Below are 23,421 nucleotides of genomic sequence, written 5' to 3'. Positions count from 1 at the left end.
GTAACGCAAAGTCAGCCAAGAACCGATAAAACCGAGAGGACCACGACGAACCGTAAGGTGCACGCATGAAAAATGATCAGTCAGCGACATTTTCCCGCCAATGCAGCACGAGGCAAAACGAAAACGAAAATAACAATATAGTCACCGAACACTAAGTAAAAGTCGAAGCTAAAAGCAGGGTCGGGGCCAAACGCATAACAAAACAATACAAAACGCTACGCAAAAGCTGAGTCAACCGTTCACAGTCAAACTGAGTCAAAAATGTTGAAAGTTCTCTAGAACAAGAATTAAAGGCAGACGTGATTAAAAAAAAAGACGTGTTTATAGTGGGCCTAGAAAACTAGACTCCTTGTCTGTAAGTAAAATTGAAGGCGTGCTCACGCACTTTGTCTCCAGCTTTGGCTGTCATCCTTGCCTCAATGATGACCCTTTCAATTTCTGTCCGCGCCCGTGCTCTGACAGCCGTGCGCGTGTAACATGGTTCGCACCCTTTGCAAGACTTGCAATGGTCGTCCAGGTGCCCGCCGCTTTTGTTACGGACCCTCCGGCGGTGTTCAAACAATCTCTCGTTGAGACACCTGCCGGTTTGCCCAATATACACGCGTCCACACTTCAAGGGAATCTCGTAAATGACACATGTAGCACAATGTGTGAGTGGTTCTACATGTCTAATAGGGCAAACCTTTTTCTTTTGCTTTGTCAGCAGTGTACACACTCGTGACAATTTGCACGGGGCTGAGAAGACAAGGTTTACGTTGTTTCTTTTTGCAACCTTCTTTAAATTGTGAGACAGCTTGTGAAGATACGGGATGACGGCCAAGAGAGGTCGTTTGACTGATCATTTTCCATGCGTGCACCTTACGGTTCGTCGTGGTCCTCTCGGTTTTATCGGTTCTTGGCTGACTTTGCGTTACCTAGATATGTATCACTTTGATATTGTGCACTTCGTTTTGTTTTTTGTATTAGATAGTTGAACGCGTTTGCTATTTTCTTGGTCACGTGGGTGTTGGACTGCGTTACATAAGCTGCGCATCTTTCTGAATAAATGTGTTGGTAGTCAGCGCCCTGTCCTGTCCACTTCTGTTCATCCTTGTTTTTTTCGCGCTGCATTCTTTTACCATGTTCACTGACCAACAAGCCCAAACAGCCGCTTTAGTTCATCAGATTTCTTCTACATTGGGCTCTTTTCTTTCATCCATGAGCAAGCAAAATGCAGCCATAACCTGCGTGAACCTCATCGCTATTTCTACTTGCAAGGCCAGGATCCTCTCGTTCCATATCAAAAAGAAAATTGTGCCGTTCGAAGTGCGAATATTGTTCGGCCCTGTGGAGCCGTCTTGGGGGCATGTTCGGCGTATGTGCAAGATTCTAAAGTCAGAACTCTGGAGACAAGTGCGTCTTTTCCAAGACTGGCTAGGTGTGTTCGCGCCCCAGAGGCCACATTCGACGGGGGCGAGCTGCAGATATTATGAGTATAAAAAGCTCGCAGCACAATCGGCTGTATTCCTATGGCACCAGTACCGTCTGCGCCTTCAAGAAAGGAAGAAGGAAGTGAAGTCGTCTACGACCAACGTCACCGTTCTCGGAGGTGCATGCATCTCGTCTCAGGACTTGAAGGTCCTACAGAAGGGTCCCAAATTCAGCTTTCTACCACCTTCAAACAAGTACCAGCTCCTGGCTATGGTGCGGCAGATGGCACAACGAGTACCAGAGCAAGACAAGGCACGAGTCATTGGGGATGGCGTTGATGTTCTCCGTCGCTGTGGGTCCTCGCTCACGCATGCTAAGCCTCCCATCGTGTCCATTGCTAAACGCCTCAAGGAGGGAAACCTTATGGCTCCGCAAAGCGACAAAGAAGGCGGATTTGTCATCCTCCCTGACCACTTGTACAAGGAGAAGGCTGAGGTAGCGCTCGAAAAGAATTTCAAGAAGGTACAATTCCGCCCCAGCAGACAGAAAACTTTGGCTTTGAAGCTACTGACAAGTTTCCATCTCGATAGAATAAGATCATCGGCAGAAAAGGCCCGAGACTGCTTCTTGGAAGTCTTCTTCACAGGCAAAACCCATAAGCCTGACTGCCCTCTGAGGACCATCATCTCGGAAAAAGGTACGTGGCAGGCTGAAGTTGGTGCCTACCTACAACGCCACTTGAATGGCCTACCTTTAGATGACCCTTTTCTGGTAAGGAACTCGTCAGAGGTGTTACAGCGATTCAAAGGCAGTTCAGATGCTACGACTGGCTTTACAATTGACGTTGAAGACTTGTTTTATTCCGTTCCGCATGGTGGTCTATACGCAGCGGTGCGCGACGTGATCCAACAGTCGGGTGAAGGGCGTTTCCAGAACAGCTCGGGTGTGAGCAGCGACAATTTCCTTCGCCTTCTTCAGTTCTACCTTGAATCTACTGTTGTTCAGTACAGCGGTCAGTACTTCGTGCAAAAGAATGGCGTATGCATCGGGTCATCAATCGCGCCAGTCCTGTGTGATATCTACCTGGCGGCAGCCGATAAGCGCATTAGCCAGGTTCTCCCGGGTGATGTGGTCCATTCGGTCTTCCGGTATGTGGATGATTTTATGACCGTCCTCAGAAGTTGCCCACCTAGTTCTGTGGAGCGTGTCATTCTTGAAATTGTCGCCCTTTTCAAATCCCATTTTGGGGGACTGATGGATGGATGGATGGATGGATACGGCTGAACCCTTTACATCGGGCGGTGGCTCAAGCCACCTAGCCATGTCTTGTGAAATTTTACTCCTGTCTTGCTTTTAGCCACCAATCAGATAACCTTCGCTTGGTTACTTCTAACCTCTTAAAATCCACTTTCCCTTCACTATCCCTAAACCCCAATGCCTTGGGTAAGTCAGCCCCGCTGCCTTCCACTGTAGGGTGAAGCCCTTTACAGAAAAGTATCAAGTGTTCAGCCGTTTCCTCCTCCTCTCCGCACGCAATGCACAAAGTGTCTATCTCCTGGTACCTGACTCTATACTTCTTAGTCCGCAAAACTCCAGTCCTGGCCTCAAACAACAAAGAACTTCCCCTACAATTATCATAGATATTTTCTTTGACAATTTCCTGTTTAAAGGTCCGGTATGTTTCTAGTGCCGATTTCGTCAGCATCCCTGTTTTCCACAAAGCTCTCTCTGTTCCTTTAACCTTTTTCTTAACCGATAATTGCTGATTTGCCCCCTTACTGCTGTCCAGATATTTGCTTGTCAATTTTCTAGTTCGCTTTCTCCATTTTGTGTCAACATTCTTTATATACAGGTATCTGAAAACTTTCCTAGCCCACCGATTTTCCTCCATCCTTCTCAATCGTTCCTCAAATGCTATCTTACTGCTAGCCTCTCTGCTCTCGAAAGACGCCCATCCCATATCACCCTGTACCCCCTGATTTGGTGTATTGCCATGTGCTCCCAAAGCTAACCTCCCTACTCCCCGTTGCCTAATTTCCAGCCTTGCTTGAACATCTGGCCTCATACACAGGACCGCATTCCCGAAGGTCAGACTAGGGACCATCACCCCTTTCCAGATCCCTCTTACCACCTCATACCTATTGTAATTCCACAGTGCCCTATTTTTCATGACAGCTGCATTCCTACTAGCTTTATTCATTACATATTTTTCATGCTCTGTCAGATACTCAACACTGTTATTTATCCACACCCCATGATACTTGTACTCATTCACTACCTTTAGCACGAACTCCTGTATTCTATGCTCGCCGCCCTCTTCATTAAATGTCATGACTGCAGATTTTTCCTTACTATACTTGAAGCCTAATCTATCTCCCTCTGTACTGCATATGTCTAACAACTTCTGCAGGTCTTCCTTGTTGTCAGCCATTATCACTATATCGTCCGCATATATTAGTCCCGGTAATGTCTGTTTAATCAATTCCCCTTGCTTGAAAAAAGATAGGTTGAAACCTAGTCCGCTCCCCTCTAGCTTGGCCTCCAAACCTTGCAGGTACAACATGAACAACAAAGGGGACAGAGGACATCCTTGTCTAAGCCCCCGCTGTATCTCTACAGGCCCTGATACATTTTTTTCCCATTTTATGAGCACTCTGTTACCTCTATATATATCTTTTAAAAGATTAATTACTCCATTTTCCACATCCAATGTGCCCAATATGTCCCACAAATGCTCCTGAGTAACGTTGTCATAGGCTCCCCTAATATCCAGAAATGCTAGCAATAAGGGCCTATGTTCCTTTTCCGCAATTTCTATACACTGTGTCAATGAAAATAGATTGTCCTCCAACCTCCTTTGTTTCCGGAACCCATTCTGTAGTTCCCCTAGCACCCCCTCGTTCTCCACCCAAGCCTGCAGTCTATCCTTTATAATTTGCATCACCACCCTGTAAACCACAGACGTCACTGTTATGGGGCGATAGTTACTTACGTCTGCTTTGTCCCCCTTTCCCTTATATATCATGTTCATTCTACTTAATCGCCATTCATCGGGGACTTTCTCATCCACTATCATTTTGTTCACTACCTGTATTAATGTTTGCTTGGATTTTGGTCCTAACTTCTTTATCAACATAATCGGGATACCATCTGGTCCTGTTGATGTGCCACTAGGAACCTTCTTCTCTGCCCTTTCCCACTCTCCTTGCTCAAGTGAAGCTATTGCTGTAACCGGTCTATCCTCCTTCGATAAATTATGTACCACGTGCTTTGCTGAAAATTTTTCCGTCATCCTTGTTCCTATGTGTTTTATTGCTTCATCCCCTTCTAGTCGAATACCCTCATCTGTAACAATAAACCTTTGTTCTAGCCTAGTTTTATTACTCATTGCATTTAGATGTTTCCAGAATTTTTGGGCTGCTTTTCTATCCTTTTTATTTACTTTTGACATCCATTGGGCACCCTTTCTTCTAATTTTCTCATTAATCAAATAGGATGCGTCCCTTCTACACTTTATGAAGGTATCCCATTTTCTGTCTACTTCGGGTTTTGGTTCCCCCCTCTTCTTGGAATATCTGTGTTCCCTGGATGCTTCCTTGCGCTTTTCTATTGCCCTCTTGACCTCCTCATCCCACCAACTCTTGGGTTTGCATCTTTTCCCTTTTAGCTTTACTCCCACCTTAGCTAGCTCTAGCTCCAGTAATCGAGTTAATTTGGTATAAGTCCATTCTGTTTCACTATCCTCAAAAATTACTTTCTCGATTTGTTTGGCTGCTACTTCCAATTGCTTCTCTGAGTAAAAATTTCCCCCTGATTGTTTATCTTGATCCAGTCCTACATTGCTTTTTCTTCGGAAGCTCAACTTGATACGCTTGTGGTCACTACCTAGACTTCTGGAACCATCTTCATCTATGCTCATTACCCCTAATCTGTTATACATCCTCTGTGACATTAGTGCATAATCTATCGTCGAGTGCAGACTCCCCGCCTCCCATGTTATGAGCCCTTCACACTTCTCGGTGCTGTTGCATACAACTAAATCATGCCTGTCACACATGTCCTGCAGCATGCTTCCTGTCGAATCCGTGTACCCATCCAGGTCTTCTATGTGTGCATTCATGTCGCCTAATATAATTATCTCGCCCTGTCCTCCTAGCTCATCAATGTCGCTTGCAATACATTCTAACATTTTCCTGTTTTCCTCTTTGGCATTAACCCCTGTCCACAGGTATACAAAGCCAAGGAGTGTTTGCTTGCCTGCCACTGTTCCTTTTAGCCATAAATGTTCCCTGCATCCCAGTCTAACCCTTTGAAAATTCATACTTTTATGAATGAATGCCCCAATTCCACCTCCCTTTCGGCTGCCCTCTGTTCTATTGCAATATTCCCATGCGTAGTCTGGGTTACAGGGTGGTTGCTCCATGTCTCTAAGATGTGTTTCCGCTAAACCATATACCATTAATTCCTCCTGCCTTAACTGTTCTTCTATTTCCTCCCATTTCAGTCTATTCCTGCCACCTTGCATGTTAATGAAACCTATATCTGAATTAACTTGGCCCTGGCGCTTGCGTCTCTTTCTTCCCCTATGGTTCCATTGTCCGTTTGATCTTAATTCTTCCTTCTCTACACTGGTTCCTTCAGAGCTCTGGGTCCCCCCAAAAAAGCTGTTGCCTGGCGACCTATCCTACTACCCACCTTCTTGCCAGTGGCACCACCGTAGTGGATGCCATCCTGTGCAAAAGGGTGGGGCCTAACCTCGTACACTTCCCTGTTGACCTCCATCACCTCGTATCTTAGTCGTCGACTCAATAGCCTAATTACCCGATTAGTCTCCACGACCCTCCTTTCCGTTTCGCGAGCCTGCCTCTGGACCTCTGGGATTGTGCATATGGTCACATGCACACTCTCAGAGGCCTCTCTAAGCCTACGCATCCCCACCTCCAACTGCGTCTCAAGATTCTGGCTCCTCCCCTGCAGTACATCATTGAGACCAGCATGGATGACCACAAGGTGTTCGCCATCCATGCTACCCACCACCACCTCCCGGGCTCTGGCCATTGCATCCACCATGCACTTTCCCGACTGAGCCTCCACCTGCACCCGCCTGTCTTCCTTCACTGCCGTCAGAACGCCTCCCTCAACCCTCGCTACATTCGAGTCCCCGACCACCAGAACTCTCCTGTGCCCCAAACGTTCGCTTCCTAATTCCATCTGTTGGCCTCCGGATCGCTCTAGCTGACTCTCCTGCCGCTGTACGCTATTGTCGCGAGTTTCCATGCCCGCTTTAACCATTTTCATTTCGTTCGCATTTTTCTCACTCAATGCTCGCTGCACTACAGCACTGTACGATCGACGAGCCTCGTCCTCCACCTGACACTTCTCCGAACTGGGGTGCCCAGCCGGCCGCGACCTGAGCGCTTCAACCTGTTTTTCTAGCTGGGTCCGCTTTTGCCGCTCTTCTTTAATCTCGCCCACCATTCGCTTCAACAGGGCGGCATTATTTTCCTCCTTTTTAATCAAATCGGCGACCTGAGCTTCCAGCTTAATCCGATCCTCTCGTTCGACCTGCCGGTCCGCATTAAGTGCATTAAACCCAGCTTCCCATTCCCCTTTTAACGCATGAACGGCGTCCCCAAACCGCTTGCACATCTTACACACGAAGCTAGCCTCACCCGCCTCGGCTAAGCTCCCGAACCCTGTCTCATCTAAGTAACACCAACGGTCGCACTCCTGGCACTGTACTAACTCCCCGTCCTTGTCCTCCTTAACTTTCCTAGCTTGCCGACCCATCGTCCGGCCGACTACGCCTTGTGAAAGCCCGCCAAAATTTCTATGCGTAAAAACCCGCCAAGAATATTACACAAAACTTCGGCACTACGCAACGTAAAAGCCCGCCAAAATTCCTAGAGAAGAAACCTTCGGCACTAGTCAACGTAAAAGCCCGCTAAAACTCCTGCACAAAACTTCGGCACTACGCAACGTAAAAGCCCGCCAAAATTCCTACAGAAGAAACCTTCGGCACTAGTCAACGTAAGAGCCCGCTAAAAATCCTGCACAAAAACCTTCGGCACTGCGCAACGTAAAAGCCCGCCAAAATTCCTACACAAAAAACCTTCGGCACTACACAACGTAAAAGCCCACCAAAATTCCTACACAAAAACCTTCGGCACTACGCAACGTAAACGCCCGCCAAAAATCCTACACCAAAAACTTTCAGCAATACGCAAGGTAAAAGCCTTCCAAAATTTCTACGCAAAAACCTTCGGCACACACACTTCCGCTAGCCTTTCTACCCTTAACTCGGTTTAAAACTACTGCCCGAAAGCATGTACAAGCGCTAAAACCAAAAGGCACTTAGCTTCAGACGTAGTCGCTGGAGCTCCGAAAAAAAGCGTCCGCCTCCGACGGTGTCACGAGCGAGACCCGTTGATCACAGAGCGCCACATGGAACGACGGCGGCTCTCTCCTTTACCTTTGAAGCGCCGAGTGGCAAGGATGTTCAGTTTCTGGACGTACTTTTTAGTTTTGAACAAACCCACCTCTGTAGGACGTACAACCCTCGCTCTAAGAAAGGTCTTCTTCCGCATGACAGCGCTCACTCGAAATTGATCAAGCGAGGCATTGTTTCTTCTGCCATCCAGGCAGCGCTCACAAAAAGCTGTCCTCATACGATGCAGAGCAGTGTTAACAACCAAGTCCAACGTCTTTACAGTGCTGGCCACTCACCAACACTAGTGAGTAGCGTTTTAGAGACTCTTCTCCAGAAATTGAAAGTGCCAGGCAAAGACGCAGGTAAGCTAGAACAGGCCAAACGACCTCCCTTGGCCGTCATCCCGTATCTTCACAAGCTGTCTCACAATTTAAAGAAGGTTGCAAAAAGAAACAACGTAAACCTTGTCTTCTCAGCCCCGTGCAAATTGTCACGAGTGTGTACACTGCTGACAAAGCAAAAGAAAAAGGTTTGCCCTATTACACATGTAGAACCACTCACACATTGTGCTACATGTGTCATTTACGAGATTCCCTTGAAGTGTGGACGCGTGTATATTGGGCAAACCGGCAGGTGTCTCAACGAGAGATTGTTTGAACACCGCCGGAGGGTCCGTAACAAAAGCGGCGGGCACCTGGACGACCATTGCAAGTCTTGCAAAGGGTGCGAACCTTGTTACACGCGCACGGTCGTCAGAGCACGGGCGTGGACAGAAATTGAAAGGGTCATCATTGAGGCAAGGATGATAGCCAAAGCTGGAGACAAGTGCGTCAGCACGCCTTCAATTTTACTTAGACAAGGAGTCCAGTTTTCTAGGCCCACTATAAACACGTCGTTTTTTTTTTAATCACGTCTGCCTTTAATTCTTGTTCTAGAGAACTTTAAACTTTTTTAACTCAGTTTGACTGTGAACGGTTGACTCAGCTTTTGCGTAGCGTTTTGTATTGTTTTGTTATGCGTTTGGCCCCGACCCTGCTTTTAGCTTCGACTTTTACTTAGTGTTCGGTGACTATATTGTTATTTTCGTTTTCGTTTTGCCTCGTGCTGCATTGGCGGGAAAAGGTCGCTGACTGATCATTTTTCATGCGTGCACCTTACGGTTCGTCGTGGTCCTCTCGGTTTTATCGGTTCTTGGCTGACTTTGCGTTACCTAGATATGTATCACTTTGATATTGTGCACCTCGTTTTGTTTTTTTTTTGTATTAGATAGTTGAACGCGGTTGCTATTTTCTTGGTCACGTGGGTGTTGGTCTGCGTTATATAAGCTGCTCATCTTTCTAAATAAATGTGTTGGTAGTCAGCGCCCTGTCCTGTCCACTTCTGTTCGTACTTGTTTTTTTCGCGCTGCATTTTTTTACCATGCTATTTATAGTGCATTTTAATGCACTATTTACATAACAATACGTTTGTGCAAGTTGCGCGCGCGCCGAGTTAATAAAAGAAAGGAAAAACACACGCACACAATACTTTGCACACAACAGCTGGGGTGCGACGCCCAGCTGTTAATCGTTCAAGGTAGAAACTCGCGCAGCGTTCGGTCACTGCGTGTAACTACCTGACGGAGAACAGGCGGGACGTCAAGCCCGTCTGTTCGAGAAAGGCACAGAGGCTCACCAAGTGGTTCGCTCACGGGTGCGCGCTGCCCTGCGGCCGCAATAGCGTCTTCAGCGAGTCTGGAAGTATGCCCGGCGCCCAGCAGGCCACAAGCATATCGCGATGAGCGTCGGCGAACGTGGCACAGTGAAGGAGCAGGTTCTCTAGTGTTTCCACTGCACCGCATCCGTCATACACATAACTAGTCGCGATTTCATGGCGCTCCCGTCGTTCCCCGGGCCACACGCATCCAATGCGCGCGGAGGATCATTGCACGTTGCGACCGCGTAAGTGCGCTCACCTCCTGCAATGCATGGGTCGGGGTGCTGCTTTCGGAGATGGTCTTGGATGACCGCAAGCACTGCCTCCAGCGCAAGGGGCAGTTCGCTTGGAGGTAGTTGCTGTGCGGCGGTCTCGAGTTCGTCGGCCTCCTCGTTACTTTTTGCCGCCACCAGTTTGAAGGCTTGTTCTTTGGTGATGCGGGGAAAATTGAAAATTGGTTGTTGGGGAAGGACATGGCGCAGTGCCTGTCTCACATCTTGGCGAACACCTGCACTGCGCCGTAAGAGACGGGATAAACGAGGGACTAAGAGAAGAAAGGAAGGGATAGGTGCCGTAATGGAGGGCTCTGGGATAATTTCGGCCACCTGGGGATATTTAAAATGCTCTGACATCGCACGGCACGCGGGAAACTTAGCGTTTCGCCTCCATCGAAGCGCGGCCGCCGTGGTCGGGATGGAACCCGGGTACTCCGGATCAGTAGACGAGCGCCCTAACGACTGAGCCACCGCGGCGGGTTGCAGTTTCACGATTTCGGAGAGTGCTGAAAACTCTACAAATGCTTTGTACTCGTATTTGGCGGCTGCCTTCCTCAGAATGTGTGCCATCTTTAAAGTCTGCTGTAGAGACACCTCATTATAGTTGTGCTTTCTGTCGTTAGAATGACGCGAAACCCATTACAGAACATAGGAAGCCACGTGGATTGCGCCAACACGCAGTAAATTTTTCATTATTTAATTGTTTCGTCCATGTTGTTTCGGTTTCAACGGCCAGACAACGGCTGTGTCGCAAAATACGTTCTCAGGTCACGTGAGGCATAGAAAAACTGCAGTATCATCTCTGCTTTCCTCGTTTTTATTCACAAAAAACAAGGCCTATCCAATAGGAGGAATAACAAATGTGAATATGCAGCGATTATATCCCAGGTTTTGGGTGCCTCATTTCACTTCATATCGTCTGTGTCGTCACAATCGTCGTTCGGCTTTTGAAACCGAAAGGTTACCAGAAATTGCATTATAAATTATTCACCAGTCGTTGGTGAGTATTCTACGTCGTTATCATTGTCCAGAGCATCAGTGCAAAAAAAAAAAAATCTTATGCACTAAAAATTTTGCTGTCTCTGCTCCTATCTAAGCACTTAGGGCGCAGCCTCCGGATTATGCATTTCATCTTTTGAAGTAGTGTTTCAGCCGCCAGCGTGAGGATCGCACGCGATAAGAAGCCATAAACAAGACCACACACATGGTCATTTACGTATTCCTGTTTTTCTTCTCATATGTGGTGGCGAAACATCAGTAAACTCAGTTGTCAAGCTCTGTTAGTGCCGGCCTTGTGTTCGCGCCTTTCACGCAGCTTTCTTTACGTGAACAAAAGCGCAAACTAGCCTCACTTCATGTTCAAATAAGAGTCCTTTTCGATCTTGAAATCGCGAGTTTGTATAGAGTAGCGGGGCCAGAAAATATCCCCATTTTAAGTGCATCTTTATCAGCAGTGCGTTGGTAACTTGCTGCCGAACAAATGCCAGCCTAGGCAGCGATAATCACAGAATCGTTTCTTTTTCACTGGCAAGAAATATTGGAAGGAGTCGGCCGCCGTGTGCCTTTATTAAGGCGAAAACCTTTGATGGCTCATACTGTCGTCCGTTCGCTGAGGGTGTCACACGTTTAACCCGGAAACTAAAAGAGAGAGCAGAAAAAGAGTGGTTGCTTCAGATAGTGGGGGAACAATGAGCCTAGAAGCCAAGTTTGATGACTGTAGAGTAATTAGTTATTTATAGGCAAAAATGTCAAAATTGCGTCGAAATAACGCGGTCGTCAATATAGCCATGGCAAAGGTGTGACGTCACATCCACCGGAAGTCGTCACGGCTTAATAAAAATTGTCACAAAAGAGGGAAACGTCGGATTTGTGTCAAATTAGATGGAGAAATGTGTAATTAAGCGTAATTAATACTTCAGGTCTCCGAAATATTTATAATTTGGGTATCGATATAGCCACGGGAAGGGCGTGACGTCTAAGCCACCGGAAGTCGTCACGGCATAGTGAAAGTTGTCACAGAATGGCCGGCTTTCGCCTCTCAACACTTTAGTTGCCAAAGTGTCTCGTAATTTTTTTGGTCCTGGGCTTCACTTTACTGAGGCATTATTTGCAATGCCCGCCTTTGCAGTGTCCCCAAGTCACCAGCTCGTTCTCCTTGGCCCAAGTACACTGCCGGCGCACCCGTCTCCCTGCTGTTGAGGAACAACAGCGCCACCGAGGTCGACAGCTTCCACTCCACGCGTTGCAGCTTGTGGAGCATCTGAGCGGCTCCAGCCACGTCCTAGACGGAAAACGCGCAGTTTGCGAGGCTCGCTCATCGACCCAGCGCGTCAGAAAGGGCGTGTGATCAAAGCTTGTTTTATTTTTCGATGCCTGTCAGATGAGCGGCAAGTGCCCATTCAAGCCCTTCCCGATCCCTCGCTTTTGTACTCCCCGCTCGCTAGCTTTCCTGCCCATCCTGGCTTCCGCTGGTCACGTGGTACCGCCGCATCCTCGCAGGTGCAGGAAAAGCTGCGTGGTTCCGCAGCCTCAGTGATGTAAAGACCGCCTCATCACAGATGACCGGTGAACGTTCCTTCCGCGCTGCTCTCATTGGAAAGCGGGTGACCTGACAGGCATCGAAATTACACGACGTGACGTTTGCATCGAGTAGTATATCGAAATCGTCATTGTCACCAGTCACGTCAAGTCCACATGAGGCCAAAGCCCTCTTACAATGATCTCTTCGATTAATGTTTTTTATTGTGTCAGCGCGCCCTCCCTATCGCATGTACTTACTAACGTCATCACTTTACCCTCAAGTCACCATGATGATTCTATAGTGTCTGTTAGATCACTTTCAGAGAACGCCGGCTGCCTATTATTCGCCTTACATCTCCTGCCATTCCCATTTCTGGCTCTTGATAGCCGCCGGTGTAATATATTGGTTCGTGCTTGTTATCAACTTCCCTTGCCGACCATATCCTTTTCGTCGCTTGCCGTGCTATGCTTTGCCTAATTTGTGAGCTTTCTCGGCAGCCTAAAATTTTCAGCCTTATCAGCGGGTACTTTGAGTTTACGTCGATTTAATACTTTCCTAGTCTTCAATATTTCTTTGTTATCCTTCATAATTAAGGGATGCATGCAGGACATCATGACCCAGCACTAGATCGGCATCGTCGAGACCTCTGAGTGAGGAATATCTTTCTGTTGCCGCCCAATAGGCGTTTGTAATACGGTTTTACCGGTAGCTCGATATACAAGGGAACACTCAGTTCGCATAAAAAGTGAATTCCGGGATTGCGTCTTGCCTGAAGTTGAAGATGTCTCTCGGGCACATTCTGCTTAGAGGAAAGCTGCTTAGAACGGCGGAAGAATTGTGGTTTCCACTCGTACTTGCCCAATCATCATTGTTTGAAGGCGGATAACGTGTTACATTTCATACCCGAGCTAACTCTGCGTTCCTATTATATATAGGCGCAGCTTGTTGTCCGTGCTATACAGAGAAATCAAGCGGCAGTGTAGGTCTGGCTGCAGATCAACCATCTTTTTTTACCGAAGCTTGAACCCAATCACCCTCGTGCACGAGGTGGATGCTTTCGCGTGTAATGCAAGCCCAGTGAAAAAACTTTGTATTGTATAGGCACAACTGTGGTTTGTTGCGTTGCAGTCTACAACTCAAAATCTCTGGAAAAGAAAAACCTCTCTGGTTCGACTTCCATATATTATTTCTTGGGATTCTCTTCCACTTGTGAAAATATTTGATCTGCATATCTTTGATCCTGTAAAATGTGCTTGCACGTGCCGTCACGTGACGTCACGATTGTGAACCACGCACAGCCTCCGCGGTGGTGGTTCGAGCAGGCGGCGATTCGCTCCTCGTTCGCCAGCACGGCTGCTGCTGCGATGTCGGTGCAAGCCATCGACACTTGGCGAATACGCGAATGTCTATCTTTGTGAGGCTGTCTTCAGTGACAGATTTGGTGGTCTTCCTGCAGCACGGTGTAAATGCTCCTTTGCAATAAAGTTCCTTCGCAATAGAGTTCAGCAATGCTCACAATCGCCGAATGATGCAAATAAGGTGCGTAGTCCGACCACGCTGGTGGCTTCTTGGAGCCTCTATAAAGTATTGCTATCGATATCATGCAGAGAAAGATGGAATTAGCCCTTTACGCCCTTTACGGTGCACATGACTTTTGCATACGTCTATGGAGCAGTGTGTACAGTAACTCATAGCGTGCTGGAGATTTAGGACTACAGCGCAGTATGCACTGGAGTATTAATCTGGACATTGCCTCACTTCTGGTGACCAGTACATTAAAACAAACCAATGGAGCGCATGCACAGACACCATAATGCAGTGTATCCGCCAGAAGCCCACATCAATACCTTTCAAAAGTCATTTTCATTGCACAAAACCCGATGGTTGATTGGTCTACCGACCTAAGCTGCCACCGTCATGGACCCACCGAGTTTCAATGGATCCTCGAAAACATTTCGCCATGAATTTTTGTTTTAATTCTACTTGCCCGCCATAAAATGCTGACGCTTCATGTTATATCTGTTTAGGACTTAAGAGCATGTCTGACAAAGACAAACATTAACAAAATTATTTAACCTGATGATGCTATGAACGTGGACTGCTATGGTCAAGTTTCCTTTCTAAAACGAGATATATTCTCTGCTCTGATTAGGCTCGGCTGCTTAGCTTCGTGTACAGCGACCAAGCAGCACAGGAAGCGGCACTGAGAAGAGAAGCGGTGACTTCGCCATGTATTCACAGTTTGTTGAGTGTCAATCACGCATAAAAGAAGCCGCCAAAACTTTGAGCGGACGAGTGTGTGAGCGAGGCCACAGCAGACTTTTCAGATAGGCTGGCTATAATCGGCAAACAAGAATCTATCTCAATTTAAGTTTAAATGGTTGTCGTCGCACTTTAAACTACATGTGTGAAACCATTTACGTTATCGATACGGGCAAAAATGGATTAAATAAGCTGTTCATTTGATGTAAGACGGATCTATTCTTTTAATTCGCATTTTGAAATAATGTTTCTTGGTCTCAAAGTTCAAAAAGTCCCAAACGGAGCAAAAAAAAAAAACACCTGTAGCAGCAGTAGTTCAAGCAGCGCAACGAAGAGGTAGATGAAGTGCAGCTGGTGTTTCGAGTGACGCCTGTGAGTGCGTCCGTCGACCAACGACCACCGACCAGCGCTTCGAATAAACACCTTTACACACCATGTTGCGCCGTCCGCACCGTCACCTGACGGCTAGTCTGCTTGCGGTCAGTCGTGTGATAATGGCGGTGAGTGACGTTCCCTTGGTCGCCATGGTCGCTGGCTCGTTGCGTGCTTACACCTCATTCTCACATCTTTGTTCAGTGTTGCCATCGTGTGCAGCAGTCGCCTGTGTGTGGTGCATCGACATGGAAGAGTTTCACCTCCGAGCTTTTGAGATTTTGGTGCTGAATTTTTACTTAACCATATTAAGAAACCAAGCTTTAAAAACCTGAGGATGAAAGCAAACGTTGTCATGCCAGATTACTTCCGGTGATGATCTTGTTTTGAGGTTCTTCTGCTTTGGTTTTTTAGTTAATTACAGCGGGGTCAGCGGGGTTACAGCGGTTTTTTTTTTGTCACAATGTTTTGTCACCAACTCGCCCAGGAATATTCTTTGATACAGCGGGTTTCACTGCCACAAAAGCTTCAGTGGAACCCTTTTCATGCACCGAACTATTAATTTTAAGGTTACGTCGCTTTGTTCACAATAATAAGCAACCAAACAAGCACGCAAAGCCCAAGCAAACGAATCCTGCCGCCTACGCCACCGTTGGGTTAGCAGACGGTCAACAGAACGCGCGACGCAGGGTCACATGAGAGCAGCGCAGCTGCCCAACTTTGGCTGCTGGCTTCCCGTGCTGCTACCGGTTTGTTTTCGCCGCTGGCTCTGTTTTTAGGATGAGACTGAATAAGGATGCATAAGCATGGCGCCATGTTTGCATTCCATTAAGGTAGGTAGCAAAACTTTACTCGTTTGTACTGTTGTATAGCTTCCTAGTATGGTCACAGAAGCCAACAGTCACCGAAACCAAGGAGCATTGGGGATGTTTTTTTTTTGTGGCGTTCATCAATGGGAGATTAATGGGGATTATCATTTTGAAGATAATTGTTAGGAAAGCAGGAGGAAAATAACCACGTGCCGCGGGTGGGATCCGAATCTACGACCTCCGAATTTCGTGCCCAGTGCTCTTCGAACTTAGCTACGGCGACGTCTGTCCAATATTGTGATCCAATATTGTATGTAGTACAGAGAGTTACTTAGAATGATGTAATTGTGCCAGGGCTTACGTTCGAAAATGCGGTCTTGCATCGAAGGGCACAATTTGATTCGCGGCAGAAATAAATCTAAGAGCTTTTCGAAGATTAGCACTAGGTTCCCAAGGCAAAAGCGCAAACCAGGCAGTACAGGTGGACTTGTCCGGTGCATCGTTCAAAGCCCGGGAAGCTCAGAGTAAAATATTTGAAGAGCGCCTGAGTAATTGGAAGATAACAGATGAGCAGCTAAGGTATTGAAACATTTGTTCATAGAGAGCGTAGACTCGCAGTGGCGGAAAATGACTAGGAAATTAATCAGTAGGTTTGCAGGAAGCCAGGACAGAGAACTAAACTGATTTGAACGGCAGATTACAAGCGCAGTGAGTAACAACTAGATTAATTAACAGAGAAAAAGCACGCTCTATACCGGTATAGAAAATGGAAAAGGTTTATCAGGAAGGAATCGCTCTATGATAACTCGAGAGGTTGCTCACTACTGTTTTACGCGATGTAAGGGCGTCTTAGAACGCGAAGCTAAAACTAGACCATGAAGATGATACATGTGCAGTGTTTAAATCCGTTTAAGCAATGCGGCAATGTCCATGCAGGTGTAGATACAGGCACAATCCGTCTCCCTGAGGCATTAGGGTTTATAAATAAATGAGGTAACGCGAAAGAACCTGTCGTAGACGCCTGAAAAAAGCGATTGGAAGATTGGTGGATAAAAAGCAGGGCGGTGATTTAACGATGCAAGTTCAGGATTACAAACTTGCCAAACCTGAAATAAATAGAATTTTTATTGCCTCGACTGTACATGTGAACAACGGTGAGGACGAAGTGCTTCGTTCATTAAACACGCGTTTGGCAGCGCAACATTACGGTAGTGCAGAAGTGCAATACCATGTTTTCTTTGGTTTATTTAAATGCTGGAAAAAAGGACTACGTAAGAGATACGTTGCTACAATACACAGGGCTTGTCTCTTTAGCCCTCCTGCAACTTAACAAAGCGCACTTGACTGAAGGTGATAATAAAACATTTTAAAGTTATTCCTTGAGTAATTGTAAAATTAAGCTGAATATAAATAAGAACCCGAGGAGCACATCACGACGGGAAATAATACGTGGTTGGACTCATCCAGCTGTGCTCTCCTGCATTTTAAAATCCTTCCCTAGAGTTGCGAGAAACATCCTGTACATTTTTGAAAGGCTTCTCTTCAGAATCGCCAGTGCACAGTACGCACATGAAACTATTGCAAGGAGTGGTATGCTACGAAAGGCGAAAACTTAGAAACACTGTGACGTTTAAGCTCATACTTGCAGTCGGCCGACTAGACTGATGCTGAAAGCGGCATACTCAGATCAACATTACATTTTAAAGCTCTATAAGGTGCTGCACATTGATCTAAGATAGTTTTATCGAACTCTCTCGAAGGAAATTGCTGAGAAAGGAGAACGTCGCTGGTGGGAGAAGTCCATCCGCACAGCCATGTTTTTATTATTCCACTATGTCAGCACCTGGGTCAACACTACAATCCGAACGATTTATTCGAAAACTACTTATAACATCAGCTTCACCTCGATGTGCCCCAGCATCAAAAGAATGTCAACGTTATTTTTCGAGGTTGCTTGTGACGCTCAGCAACAGCACATGCGAATAGCGGCCTCCTCGGAAAAATTCATGAATGTAACGAGCACCATTTGGCGTAAGCTTGTAGAAACAACAGATATCGCCCTCGCATGAAACTCGCACAAGCGGTGCGCATTTCTTCGAGCAGTCCATTCGTTGCACAAAGACCAATGTGCGTGGTAAGCATATCGATAATGGGGAGCACAAAGCGCAGAGCCCATTCCCACGCTACGACATAGTGCAAACCTCTCTGCGTTTCATCGAAGACGTAGCCCTTTTACAAGCCATGTTTTGTTTCAACTGAAATAAAATTTTTCCGCCTAAATTGTATATTGATGTTTTAAGAGAGCGAATTTTTTACTTTTGCAGTGCGGAGTACTAGCGGTTAATTTTTGCAGGTATGTGCAACATTTCGAACATAGTGCCATTTCGAACAACATTTCGAACACAGTGATTACACCAGTGGTGTAGCCTTTGGTCTATGGAATTAAACCAAAAATAATCCGTCCTTCTTCAGGTAACTAACAAGAAAACCCTGTTTCAGTTTTTATACAAAATCAACGAATATCCAATAGTTCAGGTTGACGAGTATAAATACCTAGGTGCGACGATAACTAATCACTTGAATTGGACGAGCCAAATTAATAAAACCTGTGCATCAGCCTTTAAGAAACTAGGTTTTCTTCATTTTAAATTAAGATCAGCCCCTTCCCATGTTAAGCTGCTTGCATTCAATACGCTAATCAGACCTCAGCTGGAGTATGCTTGTGTAGTGTGGGACCCTTACTTGAAGAAAAACGTAACCAAACTAGAAATGGTACAGAGAAAAGCCGTCCGTTTCATATTCAATTCATATGGCCGATTAGATTCACCATCGCCTCTGATGAGTGCTAACATTTTGACGTTAGAAAGCCGACGAATGATTTCCAGGATGCGGTTTGTGCATCTGCTCAACAATCACCAACTTGGCATCAATCCACAGTTGTTCATTCATCCACGTATGAGTCGTCAAACTCGGCACTCCCACCGTCACAACCTGGAACCAAACTTTGCACGTACTAACAGATTTAAAGGTTCTTTTTTTCCACGTACTCTCACCCAGTGGAATACTCTTCCAAGAGATTTTTTTCCGCTGATAATGTAACAGTTTTTGAAGCAAGTGTACGAAAAACCCTGTGCAGATTTTTTCCTTTATATATTTTTTTTGCTTTAACGGTTGCGATTCATTTTCCCCTTTTCTACCTTATATCATGTGTTTGCACTGCACCCTGTTCGTGTTATATTTTGTGATTGCTTCCCAATGGTGGCGCCGAATTGCATGTTTTGTGACCTGTATTGCCCTTCTTGCTTGGTCTTCAATGACTGCAGTATGTTTTAAAAATAAAAAAAATAAAAAAGTAAGAACACCAACATCAAGTGACTTATCAAGCAAACAACCGGAAGATCGTGAAAGTATTGCCGCCAATCTTTGCAGTGTTTGTTCCTTTTTAAATCTGCCACCAAGCCACTTTATCGTTTTGTTTGCGACGCAAGACACGACTAGATTTATCTCGATTGATGTCAGTCACGCAGAGCAGATTCTACGTTGTTCCGGAATGTTCTAGTAACTTTGCGCGCTTTATCTCGAAATTCGCTATCAGCTTTAAATTGAGCACGGCCGACAGTGGCGGTTAATTGGTTTGATCATAGAAGGTTGTGGTCATGTACTACATCAGGGTGGCCAAATCCTGCTCTGTTGAGAGAGTGCGTTGTCGGTTCTGGTCACCGAGATCCGGCCGCACTCCAGGCCTGGTTATGCAATTCCATCGACACGCGGATTCTTTTTTTTTTTGTAACATGGTGGAGAATTGCGCGGCACCAGGATTTGAATTCCGATCCTCTTGCACGCGAGGCGGATGTTCTACCTCTACGACATCGCTGCGAGTAAATACTTTGTAGGCAACGGATAGTAAGCTGATCGGAAAAATTACAGGCCGATCAGCTTACTATTCGTTGCCTACAAAGTATTTACTAAGGTAATCCCTAATAGAGTCAGGGCAACGTTAGACTTTAATCGTCCAAATGACCAGGCAGGCTTTCGTAAAGGATATTCCACAATAGATCATATTCACACTATCAATCAGGTGATAGAGAAATGCGCAGAATATAACCAACCTCTATATATAGCTTTCATTGATTACGAGAAAGCATTCGACTCAGTGGAAACCTCAGCAGACATACAGGCATTGCGTAATCAGGGGGCAGAAGAGCCTTATGCCAAAATACTAGAAGATATATATAGCAACTGCCCAACTATTATAGTCCTCCATAAAGTCAGCAATAAAATTCCAATAAGGAAGGGCGTCCGGCAAGGCGACACGATCTCGCCAATGCTGTTCACCGCATGTTTACAGGAGGTATTTCGAGGCCTGAATTGGGAACAGTTGGGAATAAGAATAAATGGAGAATACCTAAATAACCTGCGATTTGCTGATGACATTGCCTTGCTGAGTCACTCAGGAGGTGAACTGCAAATCATGATCAATGAGTTAGACAGGCAGAGCAGATCGATTGGTCTAAAAATCAACATGCAGAAAAGCAAGGTAATGTTCAACAGCCTAGCAAGGTATCAACAGTTCACAATTGGCAGCGAGAGCCTAGAAGTTGCGACGGAATACGTCTACTTAGGGCAGGTAGTGACAGCTGATCCGGATCATGAGAGGGAGATAACTAGAAGGATAAGAATGGGGTGGAGCGCATATGGCAAGTTCTCGCAGATCGTGGGTGGCAGTTTACCAATTTCCCTCAAGAGGAAAGTGTACAACAGCTTAATCTTACCGGTACTCACCTACGGGGCAGAAACGTGGAGGCTAACGAAAAGAGTTCAGCTTAAGTTAAGGACAACGCAGCGAGCCATGAAAAGAAAAATGATAGGTGTAACGTTAAGAGATCGGAAGCGGGCAGAGTGGGCGAGGGAACAAACAAGGGTTAATGACATCCTAGTCGAAATCAAGAGAAAGAAATGGGCTTGGGCAGGACATGTAATGCGAAGGCAAGATAACCGCTGGTCCTTAAGGGTAACGGAGTGGATTCCAAGAGAAGGTAAGCGTCTCAGGGGGCGCCAGAAGGTTAGGTGGGCGGATGAGATTAAGAAGTTTGCAGGCAAAGGGTGGATGCAGCTGGCAAAGGATAGGGTTAATTGGAGAGACATGGGAGAGGCTTTTGCCCTGCAGTGGGTGTAGTAAGGCTGATGATGATGATGATGATGATGATGACAGTGGCGGGCACTCTGTTGGACGACCGCCGAGCACGCTTATTGCTACGCCGCCGCCGAGTGATTCAGTCCATTGTGGGCGCAAGTCAACCCAAATAAAGAGTTTTGTTTAGACACCATTTCGCAGCCTTTCTGTTCTCCGGAGTGCAGTAACCACTTCGTGACAATATTTGATAATTAAAGGAATAACATTACGCTTCTAATTGCTAAATAATTCATTTACTACTGGTGGCAGAATTTGTCTGCACAAAACTGCGGGTGATATGCTCGTCGCTCACAGTTTAGCGAAATGTTCTTTTGTGTTTTCGCTATATGACATAGAAAACTGGCTTATTTGCCAAATTATTTAGGTTGCGAAGTTCGCCTAAAACGGAGAAATCACTGCTAAGTGCCGCCCGCTAAGAAAAAGCTGCGAGTTCAATTTGTGCAAAATTGTGTACACAGGCTGTCATAGCGTTAGTGCACTCGACACAAGTCTTTCACCAAATATGACCACAAGAAAACTGGATGTTCTCGCGTTTAAATCACGTAAGCAACGCATTGCAAGTCGCTAGCGCACGTTTTCTGCACGATCGGCCCTTGTGTTCTGTTCAGTATAGGAATACTCGTTTCTTGCCGAAAACAAGAACCAGGCACCCGTGTATATGCAGGGCGCATACTTTCGTCAGGCAGGCAAGTCACTGTTTCTCATCATCTCCGCTCTACAAGCAGAAAAGCCCTATTACAATGAGCTTACATGTGAGAAAACAACAAGCACCAAAGGTACTTCTTGCAGTGACGGCTCTAAGACGACGCCTGAAATTTGACGACTCTTCGTGCCATATGTTCCGCATGTGACGTGCCGGAGCGACGAAGGAAAAAAAAAACGGTCTCTTCTCTTCGTACACCAGTTCTTTTCTCTCTTCCCTGGAAAGCATGGAAAAAGTAACTTGAAGGGGCAGCTTAAAATGAAATTGAAAAGGCAGCTCTTACACGTGGAAGCAAAGAAGAATTGTAGCCAATATTAGGACTATTATTATTTTTTATTTATTTATTTAGTACATACTGCTAGCCTCTCATACAATGCTGTTGCCGGATTGGGTGAGTAGAACATTAAAAAAACACTAATAATATATTGGAATGTGCACAAAACAAACCTTACGAACACGTAGATGGAATGGCGTGTCCATTCTCTATGCCTGAGTTGCTGGCTGCGATAGATGATGCGAAACGGAAAACAGCGCCCGGCCCGGACAATATTAAGTACGAGGTGTACAAGAACCTGAGTAGCGCTGCACTCCCTCAACTACTTGACACCATAAACAAACTATGGTTGGATGGCGTAGTGCCCGAGAGCTGGAAGTCCGCTGTCGTGATTCCTATCCCGAAACCAGGAAAGCCTCCGACCGACCTCGCCAACTTGCGACCTATCTCCTTAACTCCTACGCTGTGCAAGCTGGCGGAGAAAATGCCAGCCACACGGCTGTCATGGTGGCTAGAGCAGCACGGTTTTTATCACCCAGCACAAATCGGCTTTCGTCCATATATTGGTACAGAGGACGGGTTGGCCGTCTTAGCATCTGCAGTTTTGTCATCTACCCGCAGCCGCAATGTGCGCACTGTTTTAGCAATGGACGTTGAAAAGGCATATGATAACATCAGTCATACAGCCATTCTGAACTCCATTGGCATGCTTCATCTCCCTCTGAGAGAGCGTAGTTTTGTCCAATTAATTTTGGGAGGCAGAAAATTTGCAATAAGCCTCAGCGGCGAAGCGGTCGGATCATTTGTTTCTCTCTGCGGCGTGCCCCAGGGATCGGCATTGTCGCCGATGTTATTTAATATTGCTTTCATCCCGCTGGCTTGGCGCTTACATGACATCCGTGACCTAAAACTTCTTCAGTACGCTGATGGCATCACAGTGTGAAGTACTCACCAAGATCTCCGTACTCAGGAGGCTGCCCTTCAATCTGCCTTGGATGTTACCTGTAATTACGCATCATCCATCGGACTGCAGCTATTTGTGCATAAAAAAACATACACGTCAGTCGCCAACCGCTGGGGACGCTGGAAACTTGCTGCAAGTCCAATCCGTCTTTGTCTATCAGGAACCCCACTACAGGAAAGCTCGAGTGTAAAAATCCTTGGCTTAATGATTCACCAATCAGGATCAGCGACTGCATGGCTTTCTCAGGCATAAACGCAAGCTATTCAGACTTTGGGTTTGATTAGAAGAATTGCTCCTAAACCTGGTGGCGCAGGCTCGTTCATTGCACGGCATTTGGTGAGGGCAGTTCTGCATCCACGTATTGTTTATCAAGCCCAGTCTCAACATCATACAAGAGCCCATTGGGATCGCTTTGAAGCCGTGAACCGAGAGGCTATGAGGACCATTACGTGCCTTCCACGCATCACATCGGTCATAGCTTTATAAGAAAATGCGCAGCTCAATACCATTGA

At 46.3% G+C, this 23,421-nt stretch overlaps 1 protein-coding gene across 2 annotated transcripts in view; it reads left to right on the top strand.

Moving 5' to 3' along the window:
* Positions 1-12,754, top strand: part of LOC144105589 (acetylcholinesterase-like) — a 125,712-nt gene extending 112,958 nt beyond the window's left edge. For both annotated transcript variants that reach the window (XM_077638708.1, XM_077638709.1), the window contains one exon: positions 11,939-12,754. In XM_077638708.1, coding sequence (XP_077494834.1) covers positions 11,939-12,074 — 136 coding nt within the window. In that variant the 3' untranslated portion in view covers positions 12,075-12,754. The remainder of the gene's footprint in view (positions 1-11,938) is intronic.
* The last annotated feature ends 10,667 nt before the right edge of the window (positions 12,755-23,421 follow it).

The sequence above is a fragment of the Amblyomma americanum genome, chromosome 9 (assembly GCF_052857255.1).
Source record: "Amblyomma americanum isolate KBUSLIRL-KWMA chromosome 9, ASM5285725v1, whole genome shotgun sequence".
Classification (NCBI taxonomy): Eukaryota; Metazoa; Arthropoda; class Arachnida; order Ixodida; family Ixodidae; genus Amblyomma; species Amblyomma americanum.
Note: the sequence above shows the minus strand (reverse complement) of the source record. Positions and strands in the feature narration are given on the sequence as shown.